Below are 26,489 nucleotides of genomic sequence, written 5' to 3' on the forward strand. Positions count from 1 at the left end.
AGTCTGATATAGTTAAACAATACGACAATATTTAAATAAAATAATTAGCTTTCTGTTTCTTAACCGTGGTTGCATATGATTTAAATTATTTAACAACTCAAAACAGTCATCGAAGTAGAATAACGTTGCCTGTTTGTATCTGAATGAACCTAATGCAAAGTGAATGAAAAATATGATGGCGATAAAAAATAATTACAATTAAAAAAGATTGTAAGACAGATTATCACATTACTGTTCATCTCCACATAGCGAACTCATAGGAAACTCTGGTGAAACTCCTGTCAAATTTGTATGGAGTTTCGAGTTTCCCGAGTTCGCTAAGTGGACACACATTTGTTTCTGTCTTCTTCGCTTCTTCTTAATCCGTCAGTTATTAAACGTCAGAACGAGGGGCTTTGCTAGTGCTGTCAAGAGTTTCCTGCCAGTTTCCTACGAGTTTCCCAGCTGTTGCGGGAACTGAGTTCGACAGTTCGACGGAGGAGAGTTCGCTATGTGGAGATGAACAGTTACATTCAATTTATACGCCGCCTCATGACAACAAGTAACATTAAACCTATGTCAAATAAACGTAAATTGTAGCATACACAAATGTAGCATATTGCTTATTGGCTTGTTTTTTGGAGAAGGATCCTCAATATCATTTCTTTATGCCCTCCTACGAATCAATTGCATTTAACATTCCGTACAATTTTACCATTTTTTGAATTATTTTTGAAATTAATAATACATGTTATGTCGTTACATAATTGCAGTAATAAGGATTTTAATGAAGTAATCTTAGCTGCTTTAACATGTAATTAATTTAAAATACACAGGTTCCCTGATTATAGCGAATCGAGTTGCAGCCGCAGTAAAGTTGATAATTGAAGTTCAATTGTTGCTTGTTACAGGTAAAGGTAAAGTGTACCAACATAATTGCACCATCATACACGTAGCTAAGGTCTAGTTTGTTCAAAGGTAAAATAATTATGTTGTACCACGCTAAACACATTAGTTTCACCTGATCGGTTTACTCACGACTCGGTGCACGTTCTGTTCGATCGACCAGTTTGTCATTTTCCATTTCGTTAAATGCAGTTATGCAAGTATAGACGTAACCCCTCTTGTCGGGCGGTGCACCTGACCGTGGCCTCACAGAAAGGGTATAGCGTGTGTTTGAAAAATACAAAAGTAGCAGTGTCACGGTGAAGCATAACAACATCTCTTACAGGCTAACGCTCAAGATTGACCTGAGGGGAACGAGTCAATCGAAAGTGGCGGGAAGTTCCGGCCCGGTGGATGACGATCTGCTTTTTCCCTTTCCTTCCGAAGGTCGCCAAGACAACCTCAATGAAGTTGAAGCTGTTGGGAGTGCTGCCTGCAAGTGTCCGACCTCCCTCGTCGGTGCGGAACAATGTAGCTGCATTAATCGAAAAGTTTGATGTCTCGCGCGTCATCCGACCCTTCCTAACGGGGCGAGAGGGTGAGATTTTGAAATGTATCACCGGACATGCATCTTAAATTTCCTCTCAACAGCGCATCGAAGGAGCTGGTCTTGTGTGGTAGGTAGCTTTGTTCCGTTGGGTCCGGAACGGGGGTATAAATGTACCCATGGGATGCAAATCAGCCATCAAAGCAAATCTGCAGGTTGCCGCGAAGAGCTGAAGTGACCGAACAGTTCCGGAGCTCTGGTGGAAGAAAGTGTTTAGGAAAATCAAGTTTACCATGAAACAGTTCGTGGTAGGTTCCAGAAGAGTCTACAACTACAAGTCTTTTCTAATTGATTGAAGTTCTGTTTCCAAAACGTAGCAATTGTTCATGCTGCTCCTGTTAGTCCTTTGCATCGTGCGCTACGTAGAACCAGCGATCGCCGGCGATCGGTTGGTGTTTCACGTCCCGATCACCTACAAGAATGTGCACATGACGAAGACACGCGTGAAGCCCATCCACCATCGCACGTTCCAGCAGACGGACTACAAGCTGCTGGGCTACAGCCTAGACAAGCACGGCCAAGGAATGGCCCCGATGGAGTATCTGGCGAAGATGCAGATTTTACGGTAAGCCAGTGGGTCTCCAGTAAAGGACTACTCGAGGACTTACAACATTCGTTCGTTCTATTACAGAGGATGACTACTGAGAAACACGCTAGTCTACCGCATCAGCAGCCTTGGTGAGGACGAATATTGGTAGGGTAGCGAAGTAAGCTCGAGTTCCACAGTCCCCCAATGTTTTGTGAAGTGCAATTCCATGAATTCAGCAGTTAGCGACTGATGCTTAGGAACAGGAGACTCAGAAATCGGTTCAACAGATTGTATAGTTAATTTTTTGTCATGAGTAAAAAGAACTACACTGGATAGCCAGAACCTTCTTACACGAACCCGCTTCCGTGCTAATAAACTAGAGAATAATACTGACTTTCGTTTTTTCGCTTCGTACTTTCGTTTCGACCATGAGACTAAGATTTCAAGCTCATTAGCTTGAAATTAAGCATAAACAAACAGCAGAAAAACTGGCCAATTCCTGTCGACGGCCACGGCCAATAGGTTATTGCACTTGTGACGAACAGAAATTGCACAAACACAAGAAAAAAGAGGCGCTACATTTCCGGCCACCGGAAACACGCCGTTGTGTTCCAGAGAGCAGAAACAATTATGCTCGGGACATTCACCCCCTTCGGGGCAGCACGGCTTCAACGTAAATCAATGAAAATCGACAGTGATCGCGTGTTGTTTCTGTTTTCTGTTTTCCATCGCAGCACTATTGGTATCGCACGGAAAGTGTGGATGAGCAGAAGCACTGAAAGAGGGAGGGAAAATCCTTCCGAGCGCGTTGGTACGGAAAATGGAGGCCCCCTTGTGTTGGGTGCATCTAAGCCCGATCCGTTCGATGTTCATCGGCCACCTTTTATTGTCGCGCGGTTACTTCATCATGCGTTGTGTTGTGTTGTGTAGTGTTGTGTTGTGCAGAAATTCTGCAGACTTCCCGCATACATGCATAAGTCCTACGGTGCGTGAAGTGCACTACCATACGTGCGTTTTTCCAGCGCCCACTTCCCGTCTGCGAAGCACACGATCTTCTCCCCCTCCCGCGGAAAGTTGGCAATGAGTTCCCCTCGTGCGTCCGATGAAAGTAAAGGTGTGATGTGTTGCACTTTTCTCGAGAGGTTTCCACGTTTTTCTTTCCACTTCGCGCGTTATCATGCATCTCCCTTTTTTGTTGTGGTCTCTTGTTTCACTCTCACTGTTTGTAATAGATACACAGATATAGTTACTGGCACGAGATGGTGCACAACATGCTATGGAAGAGAGAAAGACAGAAAGTGCAAGTACTTGTGAATTTAACAAACAGCCAAACGTTTAAAGTTTTTCCTAAGAAATTTCCTTTCAGTATAAAACAAAACAAAAACAAAAGCGAAAGGAACTAACAAACTAACCTTCAGCCCTCCCATGTACATCTTTGTTACTATCGATCGTGCATTATTGGGCGTTTAAATGTGAACCGTAGCCAACAAAGGCGTGTAGCATGGTTATTTTATGAAGGATTAAATTAGGAAACACACGATTAAGTAGTTCGGGCTTGTAAGGAAGAAAATAGCTAGGCATTGGAAGGTGTATTCAAATAAATAAAACAGAGTATTAATAACAGAGTATGTAGGGTTGAATCAATAAGTCGCCCCATAAATTACGCTTACTGTCTGTATTTTAGAGACCCCAAATCCTGCCTTTCTTTAATTTCAACAAAAAGACTCTAAGCTCTTCTATGGATTTTGTTCGAGCAATATCATCTTCATAATCAACCATTTTTCGACAGGATTCATCAGGATCGTTCAATGAAATGATAAACAGTTATTCCCGCAACCATTTCATTTTTGTTTGCTATCTTCGGCTTATTCGAGCCATGTGAAAAAGTATTTACGATCTTCTTACAGTCGCATGTTCATACCATTTGGGCCAGTAAATTTTTTTCTATTGCATAAGAGAGATCGAAGGATCTCTTTGTTTGTAACAATAATAAAATTTATTACAGGATTCTATTTCTTCATTTAAATTTAATTGAAACTTAACATTGGTAGGATATTGTTTTATATGTTCAACAACTGGCTGAGTTGATATTCTAACTTTTCAAACACTGTGGATAAAAATTTATTTATAACGATCTTTTAAAAATAAAAAAAATATCCAAATAAATTTTAGCTATCCCAATGCATCAATGATACAATTTGTGTAATGAATAGTTCTCAATAGAATAACGAACTAGAGACAATCTTTTACGTTCATCATTTATCCTTTTCGCGTCGTCTTTAAGTAAACCTGGTGATGAGCAGGACAAAGTAAAGGAGGGGGTGGTAGGCAAACCAATCCGAGGAGTCCAACCGTTCGCAAGGGATCCATCTTTTTGCACGCCATAGCACCGTACCCCGCACCCGGTGGGGAGGCCCTCGTTAGCCGTTTCCACTCGATCGTTACGCTTCCTTCCGTTTTTGACGCCCTCGCGCGGACTAACGCACGGCAGGGGGGGGGGTGGCTCGCCGCCCGAGGAAGGTGTGAAGCGTTCCTAACTTGGTGCAGCAAATCGTCATACCACCATGGCCATTAACCGGCCGTCGCCACAAGCCTCTCGCGACCGGTGTGTATGTGTGGTGGGGCCTAAGGGCCTCTCAGCTAAGCGGTACGGTTAAGTTATAAAAACACTACCCAGTCGACGCATCCGAAGCAATCGCGTCTAGTCCGGTCGAGCTTTAGCGTACAGCAGGACGGACCCATAGTGAACAGTGTACCGTGGCTCGTAGTGTCCAAACTTAGCCGCTAGTTCTGTGGTTACGAAAACCACACAAGTGCCGGGTCACAAGCTCTAGCTCCCAGAATCGTTGCCTCACGATGGGATCCTGGTCCCGGAGAATAGTAAGTGAAAGAATGCTTGCTACACGACGTGGCACATCCGTTTCGGTTATGGTTTCTCTTATCGATGTATGTTTGTCCCGATTACAGTGCCGTTTACACTTCACTCAGCTGATGGTTCTGGTGCTGTTGGCAGGAGTCCTCGTAACTGGCAGTCGAGTAAGGTGAGTTTAGTGATAATTTGCCATCGGTGATCCTTAGGAGTTGATATCTGGCAATGCATGAACAATACATTATCAGAGTAATCAAAAGTGATAGAATAAAGTGAAATAATTAGAAAAGAAAAATAGGAATCGTTTGACGATAGACTATTAATTTTAGTACAAACATGTATTGAGCACTCGAAATGTAAAACTTATTTCTGTTTTTAAAAGAGGAGTATCCTGTCACTATTAAATGATTGCTTAAATTATTGCGGTGAAGTTGATCTGAGAAATATTTGTTTGAATATTTATCTGTGTTTGTGTGTTCACGAAATATCTCGATTGATTTCTATTCGCTCTGAGTAGTATGCTGAAATTTTTATGATGTATCTGGCAGTTTGACTCAGTTTTGGATAGGAACTTACTGAATCGTAGTAGTTCAATTATAGTATATTTAAATGCCATTACGTCAATTTATAATCATCTTGCACTCTTTTATTTTAAACTATACATTCCTCTGTAGTTCAATTTCTTTATTAATAATACTGGATTGAACTGACTTGTAAATATGTTTAAAAAAAGTATACACAGGAAGTAAATATTTGATCGCATGCTATGGTAATCTATGTCCGACTTTATCGGAAAAGATTTCAAGTAATAGAGTTTGCAGAACACCAAATGATCATCTCCCCCATTTTTACAGGTCTAAAAAACATCATAAATCTCCAAGGTCAGCAGTGGCAGCACGATGGCAATCCCGGACATCTCCCGACGGAGCACTGAACGCGATCCACGAGTCCGCCGTAAAGCCGGCGCCGTTTTCTAAATCTGCAGTACACGTTGGCGGCTCCATGAAGCGCTCCTACTACGTACCGACGGTGGCCAACCCCGAGACCAAGTTGCATCACTTCATCAACAACCTGAAGACGGGTATCGGGGCGTCAAAGCTAGCGCACGCCGTCAATGGCGTGACCGGAGCCTTCCAGCAGTCGGTGGCAGGCTTGCTTTCGGGTCAGAGTCTCACCAACAATGCATACCGAGCACCGGCCAGCGCCGGATACTACGGCACCGGCAACGAGCTCCGTTACGGACAACCGTTCGTCAGCAAGCAACCATCGACGGCCGGACACTTCAAGTCCCAGGGATACGGCCCCAAGGGAGGCCAGGGCAAGCCACGAAGGCATCCTCCGGCGAAGGCGGGCAAGTACGACGCACTGATGTCTGACCTCGGAATCTCCGGCTACAAACACTTCGAGAACGCCGTCATTCGAGATCTGGAGCGGCGCGAGGAGCTTAAGGTGGAAGCAACGATCCACACGCTGTTCCCGGAGGCCTCGGACGATGATTGGCGCCCGATTCCATCGAACAAAAAGCCTGCCGGCTTGGTGTCCAGCCAACAGGCAGTGGGAACGCGAAACCCGTCCGGACCGGAGTTTTCCGAGACGAAAGTGGTTCACACGCTGAAAGAGACACCTTCCGCCAAGAAGCCTGCCTTGGAGAAAAGCGTAGGCCGCCCGGTTAAGCAAAAGTCGGCTTTGACGGGACACGCCACACTAGGTTCGGTGAGTTCCAAGAGTACAGTGGCTCCTGCCCATTCCAGTGGACAGAAACATCGCGTCAAAGGATCGCCGATGGTAAAGGACAAACGTACCAAGGAGCGAACGAAGTGCTGGAACTGCTTCAACACAACGACAACACCGGTTAAGACCAAACAGCAGCCTTCATACTCAACCACCGCACGAGTTCCTACCACCGTCAGCAACCAGCAGCAGTCTCAGCGCTTCGGACCAACCTACGACACGACGATGTTCTTCGGCAACGACGGAAAGCCACCGGCCACCCTCGTCGGAGCCGTAGCCAAATCGTACAGTAACGTCGAGGTGCACTACAACCGTACACTCCCACCACCACCACCGTTCATCCCGGGTCCCTGGAGTCCGCAGGGACCGCTCGAGGTCAGTACACAGTCGCAGGCACCCCCGGTAACCCTCACGGAAGCGCCCGGAACCAGTCCACTCTACACGACCACCAAGAAGAGCTTCTCGAAGCTCGTCAAACCGTACGTTGGAAGCCTGGCCCTGGTGGCCGATGGCGAGGCGGTTACTTCGACCACCACTCACAAACCGACTGGCGGCTCGCAAGGGACGAAAGGCACCAAAGGGCCAGGGAGCAAGAAGCAACGCACGACGCACAAATCCGACGCCCATCGGAGACCGATCCATGGCAGCGGCGCCAAACCGCTCGACAGCTTCGGCGCTGGATCCGGCACGAGCGAGCTGCGGGTGCGCAAGAAGTTCGACTCCAAGTACAGCCGGAACCGCGGCACGATCAAGTTCAAGGATGCGCTCCAGAAGAACCCGGACCAGATCTACCGATAGAGCCAGGCTCTATAACACCGGCGGCGTGGTCGCCAAACCGATTCAGTAATTCCTCGTTTTCAGCTGTGTTTTCCGTATGAAAGGGGCGATATTAGTCGCTGCCGAGCTCCCGAGGCTGCAGAGAGCTGTGTGTACCATTACTACTTCGCATCGAGCCGCGCGGAGTGTCGCATGGAATCATTACTTTAAGATGTCGCTTATTTATATGCAGTAGATAGCAATGTAAGGCCCAGCATAGACCAAAGTCCCACCAAAAGCGGTTAAAGCGGACGATAGCTTCCTAGAGGATCATAGTCAAATACTTAAAATAGTGCTTACGATAAGAAACAAAACCCCACACACAAACACACGCTTCGTTTCCTTAGGTGTTTCTTCATATACAGTTCTTTTTGTCGCGCATGTCGTTTTCTACCGAACTCTTTTTCTCGATACCCGCTTCATGTGTCTATGAATAAAAAAAGTCGGTTACTTAACGTTGTCCTACGTTGTTTAATTTTCCAGCGAAAGCAAGTGTCAAAAATACGAATGTTTAAAGAAACCTTTAAAAACTAGCGACCGACGAAAGACTGTACCACAGCTTCGGAGAAGTTACGCAATTTCATTTTTCAGCGCAACTTTTGTGACAAGGAAAAGGCTAACAGTATGACGGCGAAAAACAACACACAACACACGACCTACTTTACATGCCGACGTCATTTGGTGCGTTACAATCATTATGCCTGTGACCACCACCGTTGATTACGTCTTAGTTTTTTTTGTATTTTCGGAAATCTCCTTTCTCTGTACGAAAATTATCATTTACAATGTGGTCAGTCTGGGGTATTTGAAACCATTTTATTCTCCACGCTATGATTGTCTTATACATCTTGGAAAAAACTGGAACACCCATGTAACATTTTCCTTGTAATTTGAACTCCATACTCTAAGAAATTAACCTTAACCTTTAGTGGGAAAAACATCGTTGCAATTTAAAACAATGCCTGTCTTTTGCTTTTAGTGAAGGTTTATCTTTAGCCATCGGTTTCATAACTAATCATGACCTAAAAATGGCGTGTTCCAGCGAAGTAAGTCCTTTAATCAACCGAACGAATTTCATGAATATTTCACTACGTACAGTTATACCAGCCAGGTTAATTAATTGTATACTTGGTGGCTTTTATTGGAACTTTACGTTATAATAGGCAGCTCAAAAACTAATCGGCTTTAAACCTAAAAAAAAGCTAAATATACCTCCGGCCACATTACTAGAGGGTGCGGTGCTAAATTATCCATAATTGGCCTTCGCTAGCTCACCATTGTCGATGACATCGACTTCTGTTTTTACTTTCATATACTAAAGTGCACCGCACCGGATGCCCAAAGCACGGTTTAATTTTCTTTTTCAATGGTGTACTTCTTTTCTCCCTGTTCCTGTTTCTTACATCCTACGGTTCGTTTTCCCATTCGTATCATGCATGAAAAGCTAACCACGGCGCCGGTTTGTGGCATTGAAGTGAGAAGCAAATAAGCAAAAGCGCTGGGCTGCCATTGAGTGACAGTGAAAGTGGCTGCGCACGATTGGGTGGGCTGCCCGCCAACCATGCCGAAGAAAAACCCCATCGCGATGTGTGCGTGTTCGAGCTTTAATCATTGCGTGAAGAAAAACGAAGGCCGAGGGATGATGACAAAGGTGGATGAAACGGCAAAGCGAGAGGAAAACGATAAAGGCACAGTGATGAGCATCGGTACGTCATCATACGTCAACCGAAAATTGGTTTGTGTAAGGAAAGTGTTTGAACAAACCTGTTAAACCAAAATTTATATTATTTTCATTTTTTTATTCACATTTTAGATTATGATTAGAATAAACTTTCTGTTGGTAACGACTGTGACTGTGAAAGAGATAAAAAAAGAGAACCTTAACATAGTCTTGCCATTATGCAAGCGCAATCAACATCTTCAGCGACCGCAGAAATGTTTACCTCCCATACCATTCCGCTCACTGATTGCCGATGATCCGTGCACGTATGTGTGTACGCGTGTGTTTTTACCACTTTTCCACGGTCCGTGCACCAGCGTGCACCGTGCATGCGGAAACGGAAATTAAACGTTAAATCTTGCACCGGCACATAATTTACCATTTTCAGCTACCGATCGGATTGGCGGCCAAAGGGGAAATTAGGAAGCAGAGCGAGCGAGAGTGAAATAAAAACAAAGCGACAAAAATTAGATGGGAAGAGCAGATCCTATGATTTGATGAAAATTGTATCGACGGGCTGGGAGTGTTTTTTTTCATGATGATCGGATGAAAAAATTTGATTCGAAAACGCGATGTAGTTAAACGTCTGCACGTGACAAGTAACCTAGTAATTATTTGCTGGAAAATTCGACGCCACATGAGTTTTTTTATAAGATGAACGAAAATGCATTAGCGTTTTCTACAATATAACAAGACGGAACGAATGCTACCGGAGTAAGGAGTTTGCAACAAAAGACTTCAACAGACGCACAGGCAACGAACCGCGTATTTTGTTGTACCTGTAACCGGTGGGTCGTACCTCAACAAACAGTGGGCGTTGAACGGTAAAGAAGCGCGTACTTAAAAATGTTCCCAACGTTACATATCCACGCACTTGCGGATTAATTTATATCGGGCTAATTGGGGCGGTTTGTTTACATTTATCATTAGCAAAAATCGATTTCAACTCGGGCATGCCGCTTACACCAAAACGCCTGCCGCTGAACATACAGTCGTATTATCGCACACAAGACGCATCGATCAACGCAGTTTACCTAAAAGTCCCTTCGCGCTACCCAGGTAGGGACCACACAAGGTGGCGCGCAATGAAGTGTGAAGATAAAGTGGCCCACGTAATCCTCAGGTTCCGTAATCGCAACGTCTTTTTGAGGAATGTCGGAAGGAAAACAAATTAAATCCAAACAATTAAAGCAACAGACGCTACCAAAATAGGCGCCAAACAAACACCATCAACCCGAGCATCACACGGTTTTGCCACGATGTAGACAAAAGGGATGGCACACGGGTGAAGACGGCATGCAAATGGCGGCGTAATTGATTACGTGTCACTTTCGTTACGGCGTGAATTTCACACCAACGAGCGGATCGATAAATCTCAGCAGGTTTAAGTATGCATCGATTTCAAAGCAATGTATGCGGGGTAAAAGGGAAAAATATTTCAATTTATCTTAACGAATTAATTGACAGAAACGCCGTAAGAAATTGTGTTGCAAATTGCAAATAATAAATAAATGTATATGCATCGTTCCTCAAGCTTATCCAACCATGCAGAAATATTACCATTCTAATGTTTTAATCGTGTTGCAAAATTTCGAGATTATTCCATAACCGATCCGTTCGTTTTCTTTTCCTCCCCGTCATGTTCCTTGGAATGGAAAGGTCTGGTGTAAAATATAGTAGTTCCATGTTGTTTTTATTTTTTATTTTTTCATTTGCCACAACCACTGGAACATGTCCCGTATCTCGGCCACTAGGAACAAGTTTGGCCTAGTGTATATGGATGCACAGCAAACGGAACAGGAATGACCAAGCGCGCAGCACGATGATTACATGAACATTCACAGAAACAGTACAACATAAAACGAAACTGGTCCACAGATTAGACGAACCTTTCCAACTCTACGGTTATAGGATGCAATGAAAGTAAAACCTGCCGATGTGAAAGATGTGTACCCGCTTGTCCGAGCACCGGCAACCGGACCAGGGACGGGTAGGAGCTCTTAGGCGATGTAGGAAATATGTAGTGCCATCGAGTTTCGTTTGGCGCGACAGCTTTGATACAATCAACACTACCGCGAAACAAATGTGTGATGTTTTTTTAAACTTCGTGACATGGAAAGATTGGCCTCGTTTCCGAACGCCAAATGGAGATCGAATTGAATGGATGGGAAAATCGAAAACTTAGCCACCCTTTCTCGATTCAATTCTTATGCTGCTCGGTTCCGTTACATATTTCGAAAACGTGTGTTTCTTTTCCCTTTTGTTCTGCTCGATTTCCCGTTTACATCCACACAGTAAACATAGTAAAAGCTGATTTCCGCTTACTTTAACTGCTCTGACAGCTGAATCGGCACTAGACAATTTAAATAAGCACTTCAGTGGTCTTCTATTAGTCGTCTTTGCTGTTCAATCCTGTGCGAGGATGGTACTTGTTGATGAAATACTTAAACCCTGAATAAATACTACCCTTCAGCCTCGAGATGGGATTGTGAATAGCTTTCGACTCAATCATATCTGATCTGTTGTTGGTTTCACATGTTTTATACTTGTTTCTGATAATGGTCATGAACAACCCAAATCCTTATTCAATTTGAGGCTGATTGTTGGCACATGTATTTTTTACTCTTGTACTGGAACATTCCGGCCTTTTCGTTTCTTTTTCCTAAAAAAACGTTTGGGAGTAGGATGGAGTATGATTTTCTTTTCTCCACCATGCCCTCGTCGGCCCGAATTTTTTACGTACACCACTTGTGAACCTCCCTTCCCGCTCGATACCATGAAATCTTTCGGTGGCCACTCTTTCTATCCGGCGGAAGGGACGTTGAAAAGCGGCATTATTATTAGAGGAGCACATTTGTGCCTGTATGGTTTTCGGCTGGTACGAGATATGAGGAAAAGAGAGTGCTTGAATGTGAACGGAGGGTAGCACGGGAGGACGTTTCGAGGGGTAGAGTTTGAGACTCACTGAGTGATAACATTGGATTGTGTTCGTTGGCCAACCCCACCTGCAGCGTCAGTAGCAGCTTCTTCCGGGGGCGCCTCCTCTCTGCTCAAACCTCTTATGATCGTCCAACGCAACTACCACCCCCTGCCAACCCATTTGGCAATAGTTCCCGCCCGGACGAAGCCACCGAAGCGAACCAAGGATTGAGCAGCAGCAGCAGCAGCAGCCGTCTCGGGGTGGTGGACCAGGTCTTGGAGTGGGCTTGGAGTGGGCTTGCCCGACCACTCGAGGTTCTCTTTCTCCCTCGCGCCCACCACTGGGCGCTCGTGGATGCGAAAGTAGATATTTAAAGATCGGTCGTTTTTAAAATCTGGCCATAACAACCGCGATCAGCTGCGAGCTCGAAAGACAGACGACCGGAAGAAAAACTCCAGCGAATGCCACGAAACTAAGCGCGAAAGAAGTGACTGTGAGTGAATCTGTAGATCTGCGTACGTAAAACCATTGTGCTAGTGGCCTTGTTTGGTGTGTGTACCAGTGCAAAAGAACTGAATTGTTGTGCAAAGCGACCTAAATTTAAAGAAAATAGTTAAGTTCTCACTCAATAACTGTGTTAAAAGCGACGAAACATGAAAACAGCTACGAAAATTGTAAGTAAACGTGAAGGATTATTCATTGGTTGATACTCCTTAAAACCTTTACGACCAGGCAGTCAAAGTGGTTTCCCGCCAAAACCGGAATAAGCCAAGCGATTTGTGCTCAGTTGTTTTACTTGTCGACAACGAGAATGTTTTCAACCATGATCGGATTATTGCTAAATAGTTCCATTAAGTTCTACGTAAATCGGAGAGAAAGTGTTTTACGATTTTACTGTTTTGGCAAATGCCAAATGAACGACACGTGTTTAATTTTGATGCACAATTGAGCTACTGAAAAAGGAAAAATCTTGTAAGATATATAAAAAACTTGTTCGATTTGTAAGTTGACCCTATCATGGTCCTCTGAAAAAAATTGCTTTGTTGCAGTCCATGTTGTGCAAATTAAGTATTACGCGTCTGATCTTTGAAAAAAGTTTTTTATATTAGGCATCTGAACCTTAATTAAATTAAAAATTTTATAGACACGTCGACGGTCAAGACGAACTGGAATAGTAAACTTAGTAGTAACTTAGTTTAAATAGAAGATCTAATAGAATAAATTTAGCTAAATATTACGAAGCAATTAACCACTTTCCGATTTTGTATTTTTCCCAGATTGTTGGCCTTTTCCTCATCATGACGCTGCTCGTTTGCGCCTTCGAAAGCCACCCAGTGCCTGATCATGCCAAGTGAGTTTAGAATTTTTATTTCACCAATCTTGACTTAAAACCATGTTTTAATACATCCTTTCCGCGCAGGATTCGTATCCACGTGCCCATCAAACATCACACGCATCTGCACACGAAAACGGTCGTGAAAACGGTCCACGTCGGGATTCCGGTAAAAAACGTAAAATCACACGACGACGAACACGGCTGGGAGTATGGAAAGAAGAAGAAGGGTGCCTCCAGCTACCTGTCGTATCTGTGAGCATGGGCCAGAGGCACGAAAGTGACCGGTGAATGTATTTAGGCTTTTGGAACCAAAAAGTAGAATTATCAATAAATAATAGGTACAAATATAGCGAATGTTCGTGTTCTACTTAAAAGCGAAATATCACATACTTTGAGAGAGAAAGGTAAGCACTTTTTTATTAATAAATCTGTTAGCAAGCCACATTACGAAGCTTTACATTTTAGATAGTGTGTGCTCAATGTCCATTTTTTAACAGGAATCATAAATTTTGTATACTCTGCAACTTGTCGTGGCAATAATTGCAAAAACCCTTAAAGTTTTTGGTGTCCTATACTTTATCATTTTCTTTACAGGTCTTCAGAAATGCTTGTCTGTTCTTGGCTTGCAATAATAGTTCTTTGTATGGGAATGGGAAATTTGTGTTCTATATAGTATAATGAAGGACTCGGTTATAGTAAGGATTTGAATCAACGCCATAAAATCAGACATTTTTCTGTTGTAAGTTTACTATTTTGTTTAAACTGATCAGAACAAGTTGGAAATTTAAACATTAAAATCCAACCAAGGTTTCTGTACCAATTTCCCATACAAAAATTTGTTTCGGGAACTAAGAATTGGGGAAAAATATTGGTTAAAAAAAGTTTCTATTGCCATTAATTTGAGGGGGTTTCTTATTTACATACGGCCACACAAACTTATGAAATTAGTTGGCTATTTCAATCATTATTTCAAGCTGTGACCAAGGTTTTTGAAACTTGTTGATGCCAGTTTGGCGCGCTGCAGCTTTGCTCTAGTGGTGGGTAAACCGAATCCCGTGAAACAGTCAAGATACGATATAAATCATTCAGTGCCGTTCTGGAAATCGTTTATCCTAATCTGAATCCCCATCAAATCACGACAGATAACTCACCTTATCCTCAATACAAACATGCTACTATTTTTCGAACCTAAGTTAAATCGTCCAAAACCTTAATCTATGTCCAATCCATTCTAACCAGCGCCTGAGTCGAGAAAACTGAAATCAATCACATAAAACATCATAAACTGAAACAAATAAAATCTGATTCGAATCCCAAACAAATCAAATCTGATTCAAACCCCAATCTAATTAAATTTTTAGAATCCATCAGATGGGATTCGAATTTTTGGAATCCGTCAGATGGGATTCAAATCTTTGGAATCCGTCTAGGGATCGAATCTTCAAGTCTTCCAAATTTCGATTTTGCCAACACTAGACCAAACTGTGCCATTTCAGCGTTGTGGAAAAACAGCATCCAGCTGTTAGTTTTGTTTTTGCCATTTTCAGAAAAGATCGATCTTTGTAAACACGATGGAAGAAGTGACTCCACGATCCAACGAATACTGGAAACGAGTAAATTCCCTACATTACGATAACATGACCCTACTAACGACACCTGTGATCGTTCTTTTATCTGTGTCGTTCTTTATCAGTGATAAACATAATAGCTCTAGAAGGGCGATGAATCACGCATAACTCGTCTATGCTGTGACGAAGTAATAGTAATTCAATAAGTATTGCAGAAGAATTCTTGTTCTAATCCATTTTGTGATCTACAAACAATAAACTCCCTGCAACGGTGTGGTATGCGCATATGAGAAGCCTCTCAAGTGCGTTATTATCAATGAATCAGACGAAACAGCAAATTGCAGTGTTGTAACACAAACAACTAAATGATTATTTTCTTTGCGTATGAGTTTTGAGTTTAATCGAAAAACATTCTTTTTTAATTCTTAGGCTTATCTCGGCCCGCTGCCGGATGAGTTTCTACGTGTTACGACGGCACAGGACATTCAGGAAGTTTCGGACAGACAGGCGGCTTTGGCGCTACAAAATATTCAAAACTCCTACACGCCGTACATGGTAAAATCATCGTTCGATCTAGGCAAATCCTAGTAATTATGACTACGAACCTATGCTTTCAGGCTCCCAACTTTGTCGGTCGTTTGAGCATCACCGTCGCGCAAGCGAAGCTGGTTAAAAACTATGGCATCACAAGAATGGACCCGTATGTTCGCCTCCGAGTGGGGCACTTCGTGTACGAAACTCAAACGGCAACGAACGGTGGTAGGAATCCACGCTGGAACCGTGTCATTCACTGCCAGCTACCGGCCGGAGTCGATACGATCTCCCTTGAGTTGTATGATGAATGTAACTTTTCCATGGACGAGCTGATTGCTTGGGCCGAAATACGCATTCCACAGTCGGTGCTGCGGGGAGAAACCCTGGAAGAATGGTTTCCGCTTAGCGGAAAGCAAGGCGAGGGCCTCGAAGGTAGCATCGATATGGTGATGAGCTTTAATGTGAGTATAAGTACGGATGGTAATTGTAGGAGTGGTTTAGTAATGTTTCTGCAATTGTTTTCCTCAGAATGTCGTCGTTCAGCCTCGAATGATACAAACCAATGCACCGGTTGTGTTGGTCCCAAATGTCGCAAGTGGCACACGGATGCCTGTTTTTGTCGCCCCAAATCAGCCGCAAGTAGCCCGTCCTCCTCCTGTACTCTCCGAGGAAGATTTGACCCGCATTCATGAGATGTTTCCGCAGATTGATAAAGAAGTCATTAAATCAGTTGCAGTGGCTAACAACCAAGACCGGGATGCGGTCATCAATGCGTTGCTACAGATGAGTAGCTAAATGTTACATGAAAACTGCTAGTGAAAGTGTTTAGCTTTGCCTGTGCGGATTCTCTTTGCAGTGGATGCAGAAGATTTTATTGAACCCTTCCAGTAATCGTTTTTTTCTATTTTACCATCAGCTTCTATATGTAATAAATAATCATACGCTAACTCTATAGACATCAATGCAATTTGAGCGTTTTTTAAGTTGCTATTTAAACGATATCACAAACGATTCTTCATAATACCGTTTTCACAAACATTTCCTTCCAAAAATACGTAAAAATATTCCACATGATTCAATGACACTGTCAGAATAGTAGCTAAACAAAACCGACAGCATTTCACTGCCAGCATTAAAAATGTCACTTTAGGCAGAAAAAAAGTAAACAATTTGCCGCCGAAAGACCGACAAATGGACGCCTTGTGATAAACTACATGCAGTACGCGCGTGATTTGGTGTTGATAAAATACAAAAATGATTCGTATAGCAGCCCTCAACGAGGAGGAATCGGACGATAGTAATGGATTCGATTCGGAACTCATCGTCACTAAAGAAGCAGAGGTACTTTTCCTTATCCAATTTACGTTCATTTTGCTTGGAAACATTCAGGCGATGTAACATTCTATCAATTTCCCCCTCAAGGAAACCATTGCGATATCCGAGTATGTACGAGCGCTTCAGATGAAGAAAGAAAACAGGCTGCAGGAAGCATTGGAATTACTATTGGAACTGTTGGATACGCAAGTTATCAACGATGTAAGTGGAATCAATTGTACATGTTGGCAGTTTCGTTAGTATATATGCATTGCCGATAGAAGAAAACAGAATGTTACGAACTCCTTTAACTCCACAGGTAACAACAACCCAAACGGACAGCAAGCTGTTCGCGGTCAAGTATAATTGCTTCCGGAACATTGGACTTATATACGAAGAACAAGGGAAAGAGAATCTTTCGATAGAGTTCCTCATGAAGGTAAGTTGCTTTATGTCTCTTTGTTGATTGATTATCGGTCAATTAACCATACTATATACCATATGACTTTTCTTAGGCAATGGATCTGGATGAAACGGACGTTTATACAATGTCCCGGTTGGCTCGTATGGCTTTAAAGACGGGCTACCTGCAGATAGCGAAGCTGTACTTTGAAAAATGCCTCAAACGAAATCCAAACCATTGGCCTAGCATGGAGGGAATGCTCAAGGTATTCTGCAGTGCATCAAACGTGGTCGAGGCTTACGGCTGGGCCGCACAATGCCATCGAAAGGACAGCCGTAACAAACTGTACGTCGACGTTTTGCGCGCCATCAGGGAAAAGTTCAAGGCAGCGTTATCGTACCTGGACACGGTGTTCACCGTGCCTGTAGCAATCGATTTTGCGGAGGAAGAAAAGCGGAGACCGCTGGTCCTGGCGTTGGCAACGTTCGATGAATTGTTTAAACCGCGCCAGTCGGATTTTGAAACACCCGATCTGACGGTGATGCCGGATACGCTGAAAGAACTACTCAAGATCGATGATCTCAGTTTTGAATCCATCGGCAATGTGCTGGTTAAGCTGCATGATGCAATGGAAAAGTTTGACTTGGTAAGTTGCGTTGTACGTTGGTGTTTCGTGAATGATACACTCATACACTTATTTTACTAAATGTAAAACATTAATCTTTCAGAAATGCGTATTCATGCTCGATACTGATACCCTTTTTTGTGAACGCACAAAAGAAGTGTCGGAAAAAATGGAAGAAGACGCAGAAATGTCGCCACCAGTGGCCGAATGTGAAGCAGAAGTTCCCACTGCCAAGGATGACGTAAGGACGGAAGTAGATGAGGAAGAAATATGTGGTATGTTGGTTGCACAGCGTTCATTGAAATTTGAATAACAATATTAACATATCCATTTGTTTCAGAAGAAGCAAATGAATGCAGTATTGCTGCTCCAAGCAAGATTAGCGATGAGGCTAACGGAAATGGTACATCTGCAGCCGATAGTGCCGATTCCGGTGTTGGTAAGCTATTCTTAATCTTCTCTGTATGTAGGTTTTGTAAAATCAATGCTTTATGTGTATCCATAAGATGCGAACGAACAAAAGAACAAGGCGCGTAGACGTGGAAGTGAACTAAAAATCCTCGAACAATGGGGATGGCACAAAAATCGAAGATCGACACGGAAGAAGAGCGTCCAGGAGGTGAATGATCCAGTCGATGCGACCGTAGATTCATTCTTTAGACAAGCAGTGAAACAGCATTTGTCGTAAGTTTTAGTTGAAATTTGAATTGAGATTTCTATAAAAACAAAAACATTTTTATTCTAGAAACGAATTACAAGTCAAAGGATCACCATTTGCGTTACAAGAGCAACAAGAACATAATACGTTAAAAGGAAAGGAGCAAGAATCTGAAGCTTCTAAGGAACCGACCATCGGTAGCACTATTAGTCAATCCGATTTTTGCAATGAATGTAATATGCAAAATTTTATCTCCGAAATGAAGGTAGGCTGCATGACCACTTAAACCTCTAAGGAAGGGAGTTAATGACTTATCTACTTTTGTTTTTCTTCTACTTCACGGCACGCAGAAAAACGACATCGACGTGTATGCCCTGATGTACGGGTTTTTGGCTCACCTTTCCAAGTCCTGGGGACTACCGATGAAGCCAGAACTGCGAGACATTTATCTGAAAGTGCACGACTCGTTCGTTGAGTTCACCGACTACGACGCGTGGAATCAGCTGTCCGACGAGCAGTTGGAATTGATTTTTCAAATCACGGTGTTCCATTTGGAGCTGAAGCTTGACGCCGGTCTATGCACGCAGTCCAGCGAGCAAACTGAGAGGTAATTCAAATTAGATTCCTTTCAAACAGATTTTGTCTAAGCTAATAGTACACCGTTCGGTAAACTTTCTTACCAGCATCTTCGACACATTCGATGAAGCCGTCTTCCATCGGTGTCGTTTCTATGTGGACAGCTTGCCCAATCAGAACACAATCACAGTCTACCGCATCCGATTGCTGTGGCTTGCGTATATCCTTGATTGTAGCGTGAAAAAGTTTGAAGATGCATTGGACAATTTATATTTGGTAAGAATGCGACACAACACACTCTGATATTCAACCACTGATTTTATCTTCTTCATCATACGCACAGCTTCAAGAACTTGTTAACACTCCCAATGGTGGACACCGTTTGGAACTGAACTTTCCAAATCAACGTGCCAACACGAACATTAGTAGTGCATCTATTCGTGAGTTAATCGGCGAAACGGAACGGAAGCTACGGATCGAACGCGTCAAGCGTCACTATGAGAGTGGAGAACACGAGCAAGTCGTTGCGATTCTGATGGACACATTGCGATACTACACAACGTTGGGAAATCCGAACGAGTCAATCCTAAGTCTCACCATTCAGACGCAGATGCTATTAGAATCACAGTGGAACATGGCTGAAATGGAGGTAAACTTGTTGAATGAACTTGACAATTTACTATAGAAAATTTTTATCTCACCTAACTGATATAAATGGTTTCAGCAATGCTTCATCTGGTCGGAAAAATCATTCACTTACTCCGTCCAGCAGTTCGTCACCGCAGCCGTACAGCATGACAGCCGGTTGTCTCGAATGTGGGCCAGCAATATAAATTTCACACTTCTCTACCTCGAGTCCATCATCAAGCAGGAAGGAGTGGGAATGTGTACGTGTATCGTTTGTCAACACATTATTATAAATTGAAAGGCCGGTAGATTTACCTTATCTGGGGGTTCCTTTTTCTAGTGGATGTGCTGGACAGAAACTTACCGAGGCTGATCCAAACACTTCATCGGCTTCTAACGCACCAGCTCGATCCAAGCGGGGAGAAAAATTACACTGCACAGCTCTGCTTGATTGAGTGCTGGAGGGCGTGGATTGTACTGTACTACATCTTGGAGAGGCAAGATGATATGGATGGCTTGGTAAAGGTGAACCGGCCGCCAGGCATCGCGGACCTGAGTGGTACGTTCGAAATGGAACCGGAGCGACTATGCAATTCGATCATGATGTGTTTCGTGGCGCACGAACTGCTAGGAAAGTACGTACAAATGCGTTTATCGGATTGGGTTTTGAATCGTTTGGATAAATGGATTTATTTTTCCTACATCCTTTTTACAGGAAAAACTGGTGTTCCAAGGGTGAGAGTGGACTTTTGTTCCACATACTGGACGTGGTAGTGCCGAAGATTCGTTCACCATTGCTAGAACCGTTCCGGGAGATGTTGAACGAGTATTTGGAGCAGGTGACCTACTGCTTGTACGGGTACCCGCAAAAGCGTCCACGTTTGCGCCACATACAGGACCACTGTGCGTCGCAAGTGACACTTACCTGGGATCGAGCCATTCAGCTCTTTGATCTTTACCGCCCGGACAGTCTGCCTGAGTTTAATTCCTACAAGTAGGTGGCTAGCGAGCTTTTGCCCGCTACTTTTCCGCGTTAAACTACAAATAAACCTGGTTCACCTTTTTTTTGGTATTAGGTTAGAATCGATCTCTACCGACATGGAAGCACTACTCCAACGAATCATACCGCTCATCCCTACCGAGATCAACATCACGCGGCTGTCCCGGCCCATCTCGGAGTTTATCGATGGCAAGGGGAACACGCTGCCGGAAGCGGCCAACATTTTGCAGGGTGAAATCAAACCCATATTTTACCTACTCGCCGATTTTTACTTCAAAAGTCGTGATTTTACCCGCGCCATCAAGTACTACGTCATGGATCTGACACTGGAACCGTCGCGATTTGACTCGTGGGCCGGCGTATCGCTGTCCAAGGCGAGTAAGGTGGAAACGAAGCTAAACTCAACCGAAATCATACCGTAAGTATTGTTTGAGGGAAAAATATTTATTATGACACTTATGCCGTTAATTATTGTTGCAGGTTGCAGGAATTTTTGGATGAAACCGATAATGGCATGAAGTGCTTTGATCAGTGCTTGCAGCTAAACGAAGACGATCAGCAGTTGTGGATCGAATACGGCTCATTTGCCTACAACATACATTCGTTCTGCTCGCGTACGTTGAAGCTGCTGAGTGATACACTTTCCATGGAAAGGTAACTAGCGAGAGCGTGAAAAATAAATGTATTCCCCACTGGTCAAATTTAACTATTTCCTCCTCGCACTTACAGTTTTGCGTTGGTCGAAACGCACAAGGAGCGCTGCCTGGACATTGCTTTCACGTGTTTCAACAAGGTAAGCCTGGGCAAAATGTGCTTCACCGAGACCGAAGCGAACGAAGCCGATCGGCATGAGCAGCACGACTCTGGAAGCAACCACGAGGACGAAATCTGGCTCCACCACTACATGCTCGGGAAGATTGCGGAGAAAAAGAAGGAACATCCGGCCGTCTACCTAACGCACTATCTCAAGTCGGCCAAGTATCTGTATGAATGTAACGCGACCTATCCGATCAAGATCAACCACAGCAGCCCGTCGCAGCTGGCGATCGAGGCGTTGGAGGTATTCTACCGCATCAACGCGGCCATCATGAAGTACGTGGAGCAGCATTCGCCGATCAACAAGAAAACGGCCCGCCTGTTCCTGCGCACTCTCAAGGAGCTGTCCACCAGCCCGTTTGCCGTGAACAGGGCGAAGATCAACGAAAACATGCTGAAGCGGAAAATATCACCGAACGCCGGCGGGAACGGAAGTAATAGTAATCCTGGTGTTTCGGTGGCTGGGGGAGCTGCGATAGACGTGCAGGGTCTATCGTTCCCGAAAGTGTCGAAAGGTGGCGATCAACCGGTGGAGGGTACGATCGCTGGAGAACAAGAAACAACGAAGGTTACTTCACCACGAGCTGAAGATGAACCGGAACGTGCAGATACACCAATCGTTCCGCAGGAGGCTCCCGTCGAGACGGTTTCTACAACCCAAGCTGCCAATCCAATGGAACCTGGCGAGGGTAATCGGATGGCGATCGATGAGGAAAACGTTCCATCCCCCCCGGTGCCACCGCCACCAGGCCGAGCGGTTGAGCACATCCGAGTGGAGGAAATTAAACAACTCGGCGATCCGTTACCTACGCTACGGCGGGGATCGCAAGAGAGTGCCATAACGACAACGACAACGACCACCACGACGACCACCAGTACCTCATCGTCAAGCAGTGACTCGTCGGATAGTGATTCGGACACATCTTCCGATTCCGATAGCGACAGCACGTCGACGGATGATGAGGCGATTGTATGTTTATTTGCTTTAATATCAAGATCTTTTTACGATCATAATATGCATCGACATAATTTTAAACTATCTTTTTATTCTGTTCTGGTGTAACCTAAATTCCCATATTATTCTCCGCCCCCAACGTAGAACCAGCAACCAATAGACGCCGCGGATCGGGACACCATATTCAAGCTGTGCATCAAAAACCTGGAGGAGTGTATCACACGCTTTCCCGAGCACTATAAATCGATGTACCGACTGATACATCATTTCATGCACGCGCCAGGCCTGACCAAGTCGTTCGATAATGCACGTCAGCTTCTGCTCGGCACCTACCGCACGACCCTCGGCAATCAAATCCCGGGACTTTTCACGGAGCGCAAAACAACCAATTTTTTCAACGTAAGCGTTATCCTCTTTTTTGAAAACCTTCAAGATAATGCATCTTTGGAACCACCTAAATTATTTATATTTGTGTTAGCCAACGACATTTAAGGTTATCACGCTCTTCTTAATCAAAAGACATACCTCCTTTTAATTGGTACTTTCTTTTATTCTAGGGTTTGTGGAGAATTCCCGCTTCTGATATTGATCGCCCAGGAAACTTCGCCTCGCATATATCGAAGTGTGTGATCGTGCTCATGGAAACGCTCAAAGAATTTAACGATCACGAGATCCTACTGGACTTGGCATTGCAGTTGCAGCGTACACCCGAAGCGGATAAGTAAGTATTACATAATTAATAATCTAAACGGTATCATGGTTAAATAATTGCATGCTGTTTATGATCGGCTAGGAAATATCTGAACGATTACGAGCGCAAGGAACTGGTCCAGCAGGCCATCCTGTTCTGCGTGCAAGTTTACCGGAGTGTGCTGAAAAAGTGCACCGATCGGCACAACGACACCGAGCTGCTGACGCTAATGGTCGACGTGTACAAGGCGTACCGGAAGATCCTGAAGCACCTGCAGACGAAGGAACCGCTGTTCGCCGGCGTACTGATCGACGCGTACAAGGTGTTCGTGAGCGACAAGGTGACGAAGCTCCCGGAACACGGTTTGCTCGATTTGTCGATCAAGCTGTGCACGTACGAGATAAACTACCGCAAAACGCAGGAAAAGCAGCAAAGCAATGCCGGTGGAACTGGTACTGGTGCTGGTAGTGACGGAGGTGGGAATGGTGGAAAGCAAACTATGACGAGCGGGGAGCTTCCCGCAACGATGATCGTACCGATGCAACCAATTTCTGCGGTAAGTGTTTACCAATTCGGTTGCACATTGTAGCATATAGTTATTAATTCGGTCGTGTCTAAATTTGCAGAACTTTATCCCGGGCCTTACAAAGCAAAACAGGCGGCTAGGAACAGTGAAGGCATTGCCACCCTCAACCACACCGCATGAATTACAGCAGCAGCCTCAACACTACCCCAATCCCCATCAATTCACGCAGAGTTCGATGAGTAGTATGATGGCGGATCTATCATCTCGCGTCACCATCACACCAATCATGCTCGACCCAACATCCGGTGGTGGTGCAACCAGCAGCAAGAATAATGCTGCCGCCACATCGAGCGCCTCCATGTCCACAACCTCCTTGCTACAATCAACCGCTTCGCGGACATCTCCTTTCGCGCCGGCAGCAGCGACAGATATTCTTCTACCGAAGCCGGCGGGCGGTGGAACAGCGGTTTCTACCTCACTAAGCTCGCCGTCGGTAGCAACGACGGCAACCAGTCAACAGTCTGCCCTCTTCCAGCAGTATCTAAAAATCTTCAGTCAGATTCCAAACATATCTTCGCTCGGCAACAACCCACTGATGACAGCAGCCCTGACGGAGTATTTGGGTATTTATCAAACATGGTTTATAAAAAAATAATTTCATACTTGAGAAGTGCAATATCGCTCACACGCCAACTAGGATTTATCATAGGCATACGCATACAGATGGAACTTAGTAGCAAGAAATGGTGTTTGTTCTTTCATGCAATACAAATGATAGTGCATGATTACATTTTGCTCATTAGTATCACTTATAATTACCAACTATCTTCTTAGCATATGATACGAGTCATATCTGCCGATTCTAGTGCGGATGGCATTGATATTACTGTTGTTTTCCTAAGTCTCAATCATCTTCGGACATTCCACTGTGTTGATCACAGTCTACTTAGATCAGAGACTACTAAGTACCACAAACTGAGATATTCTTACTTCAAATTAATTGATCAGAAGTCTATGCATACTTGGGTAAAAAATCATAAAAGTTCTTTTTTTTTAAGTGAAAACTAATTTCTTAAAATATTTCAATTATTGTTTGAGCATCTTTTTCTTGAACACGTCTAAGGTGGTTACGTCTGATTTGGACAAAGTCCATGTCTCGCAGGCCAATCGAAAACCAACCAACCAACCTATTCTGATTTGTAATAAGCCAGTTCTCATCCAGTTCTTTTCCTAATTGTTTCAGCTACCTTTAATATGCATAAGTCTGCCACATCTCAGCTACAGTCTCCCACTGGCGACCGAAACGTTTCCCCGACACCTCATCCCTTATCACCATCCTCCACTCTTCCGCAAGCAAAGAACACGGGGATGGCAGCAACCGGGAAAGATCACGTCCTTAGCAATCAGCCTTCAACCACTTTCACAAATATTGGCACGAAAAAATTTTCCTCGAAAACTGTCTCCTCCACTGCGACCCTAAGCTCCGGTGGTAGCTACGAGCAGCAGCAGCAACAACTCGCCACGATCACGCTCACCTCGATGAGTGCCATGTCGGGTACGTCCTCGAATGCTGCGAAGAAAGATCGCGTCTCGTCACCTTTCGGAGCGCAGCGCGTAGCGTCTCCCTCACCCATACTAACCATCACCCCCTCGGAGGGTCCAGCACCGGTGGGGCCGCGACAAAAAGAACCCGCAACTGGCGGTCGCAAGCCGAAGGTGAAAAAAGCAGGCGGTGGACAGCAGACGCAACGTCCCACGCCATACGCCCGACCCACACCGCCACCGCCACCATCGTCCTCGTCATCGATGTCCTCCATACCGCAGCTCGGTGTGCCTGGGCTTTCGATCGAACCCGTCGCCGGGCCGCTTCTCTCACCGATGATGGGAAAGCTACCCCTCGCTGCTTCGCAGACCAGTAAGAGTGGCCCACAAACAGTCGGTCCGGGTGGCATGAGTACCACCATGAAGGATCTCGTCGCTTCCTACACCGAGCTGCTGCAAAAGTATCCGCACATGGCACGTTCGGTGCTGATGAATCAAAAGAGCCTAAACACCACTACCGGAGGGCCCTCCGGTCCGCAGACCACCGGTGGACGCAAGCCATCGGCGAAACAGGCTGCCAAAGCTGCAGCCGCCATGTCAATGCAGTCAGCTGGTGCAACAGGTCCCCCGGCCAGCGGGTCCGCTGGTGGTAACCGATTCGGAGGGTCAAACATGCCACGGATCGGTGCCACCATAACACCCCTACCGGCTGCAGGATTTTCCATCGATAGCTACGGAAGGCCAGCAACATCTCCCAGTGGAAGTGGAAACAGCGGAAATCTGGCCACTTCCGCAACAGCACTCAACATGCAACCAATGGGCATAGGGTAAGCACACTACTTGGAATGCGGTTTTGCTTGCTTCTTGTTGAACTCCCAAAACGTAATCTTTCCCTTACTCAGATCGAACCAGCAGCAAGGGAAAACACTCCAGCAGAAGCTGGCCGAACGGCAGAAGGCGAATAAGGCACGGGAAACGGAAGGAGTCTCTGGCGGCAGCGTTATGACGGGACAACCTAAATCCGGTGTCGATTCGGACGATGTTATCGTACTCGAATGATCGTAACAACAACCTGTAACTGAACGTAGTGAATAAATGATTAGGTAGCCTCATGCCACGTTTACAAACAGAACTGCCTCACCTAGAAACAATTTACCCACGCGCTTTCGACTGGTTCGACATTGTTTTTATTCAGTTTTTATTGCTGTTGGGAATAAAAGGTACCGATTCCATTTCACCTCGTCATCGAATCCATGTACTAT

General features: G+C 44.6%; 5 protein-coding genes across 5 annotated transcripts; all 5 read left to right on the plus strand.

Moving 5' to 3' along the window:
- The first annotated feature begins 143 nt into the window (after nt 1-143).
- On the plus strand, nt 144-2,040 carry LOC131271534 (uncharacterized). The gene is made up of 3 exons (XM_058272995.1): nt 144-154; nt 220-243; nt 1,791-2,040. The coding sequence occupies exons 1-3, from the start codon at nt 144-146 to the stop codon at nt 2,038-2,040; spliced, it is 285 nt and encodes a 94-aa protein (XP_058128978.1).
- Nucleotides 2,041-4,856: 2,816 nt separating this feature from the next.
- LOC131271542 (uncharacterized) lies at nt 4,857-7,398 on the plus strand. The gene is made up of 3 exons (XM_058273006.1): nt 4,857-4,880; nt 4,968-5,041; nt 5,724-7,398. Exons 1-3 carry the CDS (start codon nt 4,857-4,859, stop codon nt 7,396-7,398), a joined length of 1,773 nt encoding a protein of 590 aa, XP_058128989.1.
- Nucleotides 7,399-8,444: 1,046 nt separating this feature from the next.
- On the plus strand, nt 8,445-13,648 carry LOC131271550 (uncharacterized). Its single transcript, XM_058273019.1, has 3 exons — nt 8,445-8,462; nt 13,334-13,407; nt 13,477-13,648. Exons 1-3 carry the CDS (start codon nt 8,445-8,447, stop codon nt 13,646-13,648), a joined length of 264 nt encoding a protein of 87 aa, XP_058129002.1.
- A 1,234-nt stretch (nt 13,649-14,882) lies between these two features.
- On the plus strand, nt 14,883-16,453 carry LOC131258478 (toll-interacting protein-like). The gene is made up of 4 exons (XM_058259804.1): nt 14,883-15,005; nt 15,390-15,515; nt 15,578-15,955; nt 16,023-16,453. Exons 1-4 carry the CDS (start codon nt 14,964-14,966, stop codon nt 16,287-16,289), a joined length of 813 nt encoding a protein of 270 aa, XP_058115787.1. The 5' UTR covers nt 14,883-14,963; the 3' UTR covers nt 16,290-16,453.
- A 248-nt stretch (nt 16,454-16,701) lies between these two features.
- LOC131260566 (calcineurin-binding protein cabin-1-like) lies at nt 16,702-26,325 on the plus strand. Its single transcript, XM_058262328.1, has 23 exons — nt 16,702-16,835; nt 16,917-17,030; nt 17,128-17,247; nt 17,324-17,857; nt 17,940-18,111; nt 18,177-18,275; nt 18,343-18,520; nt 18,582-18,759; nt 18,845-19,101; nt 19,178-19,346; nt 19,414-19,719; nt 19,795-19,957; nt 20,038-20,332; nt 20,413-20,691; nt 20,774-21,115; nt 21,178-21,351; nt 21,427-22,483; nt 22,613-22,867; nt 23,026-23,189; nt 23,262-23,715; nt 23,786-24,308; nt 24,929-26,054; nt 26,130-26,325. The coding sequence occupies exons 1-23, from the start codon at nt 16,749-16,751 to the stop codon at nt 26,284-26,286; spliced, it is 7,203 nt and encodes a 2,400-aa protein (XP_058118311.1). The 5' UTR covers nt 16,702-16,748; the 3' UTR covers nt 26,287-26,325.
- Nucleotides 26,326-26,489: the final 164 nt, after the last annotated feature.

This window comes from Anopheles coustani, chromosome 3 (genome assembly GCF_943734705.1).
Source record: "Anopheles coustani chromosome 3, idAnoCousDA_361_x.2, whole genome shotgun sequence".
NCBI classification, from domain to species: Eukaryota; Metazoa; Arthropoda; class Insecta; order Diptera; family Culicidae; genus Anopheles; species Anopheles coustani.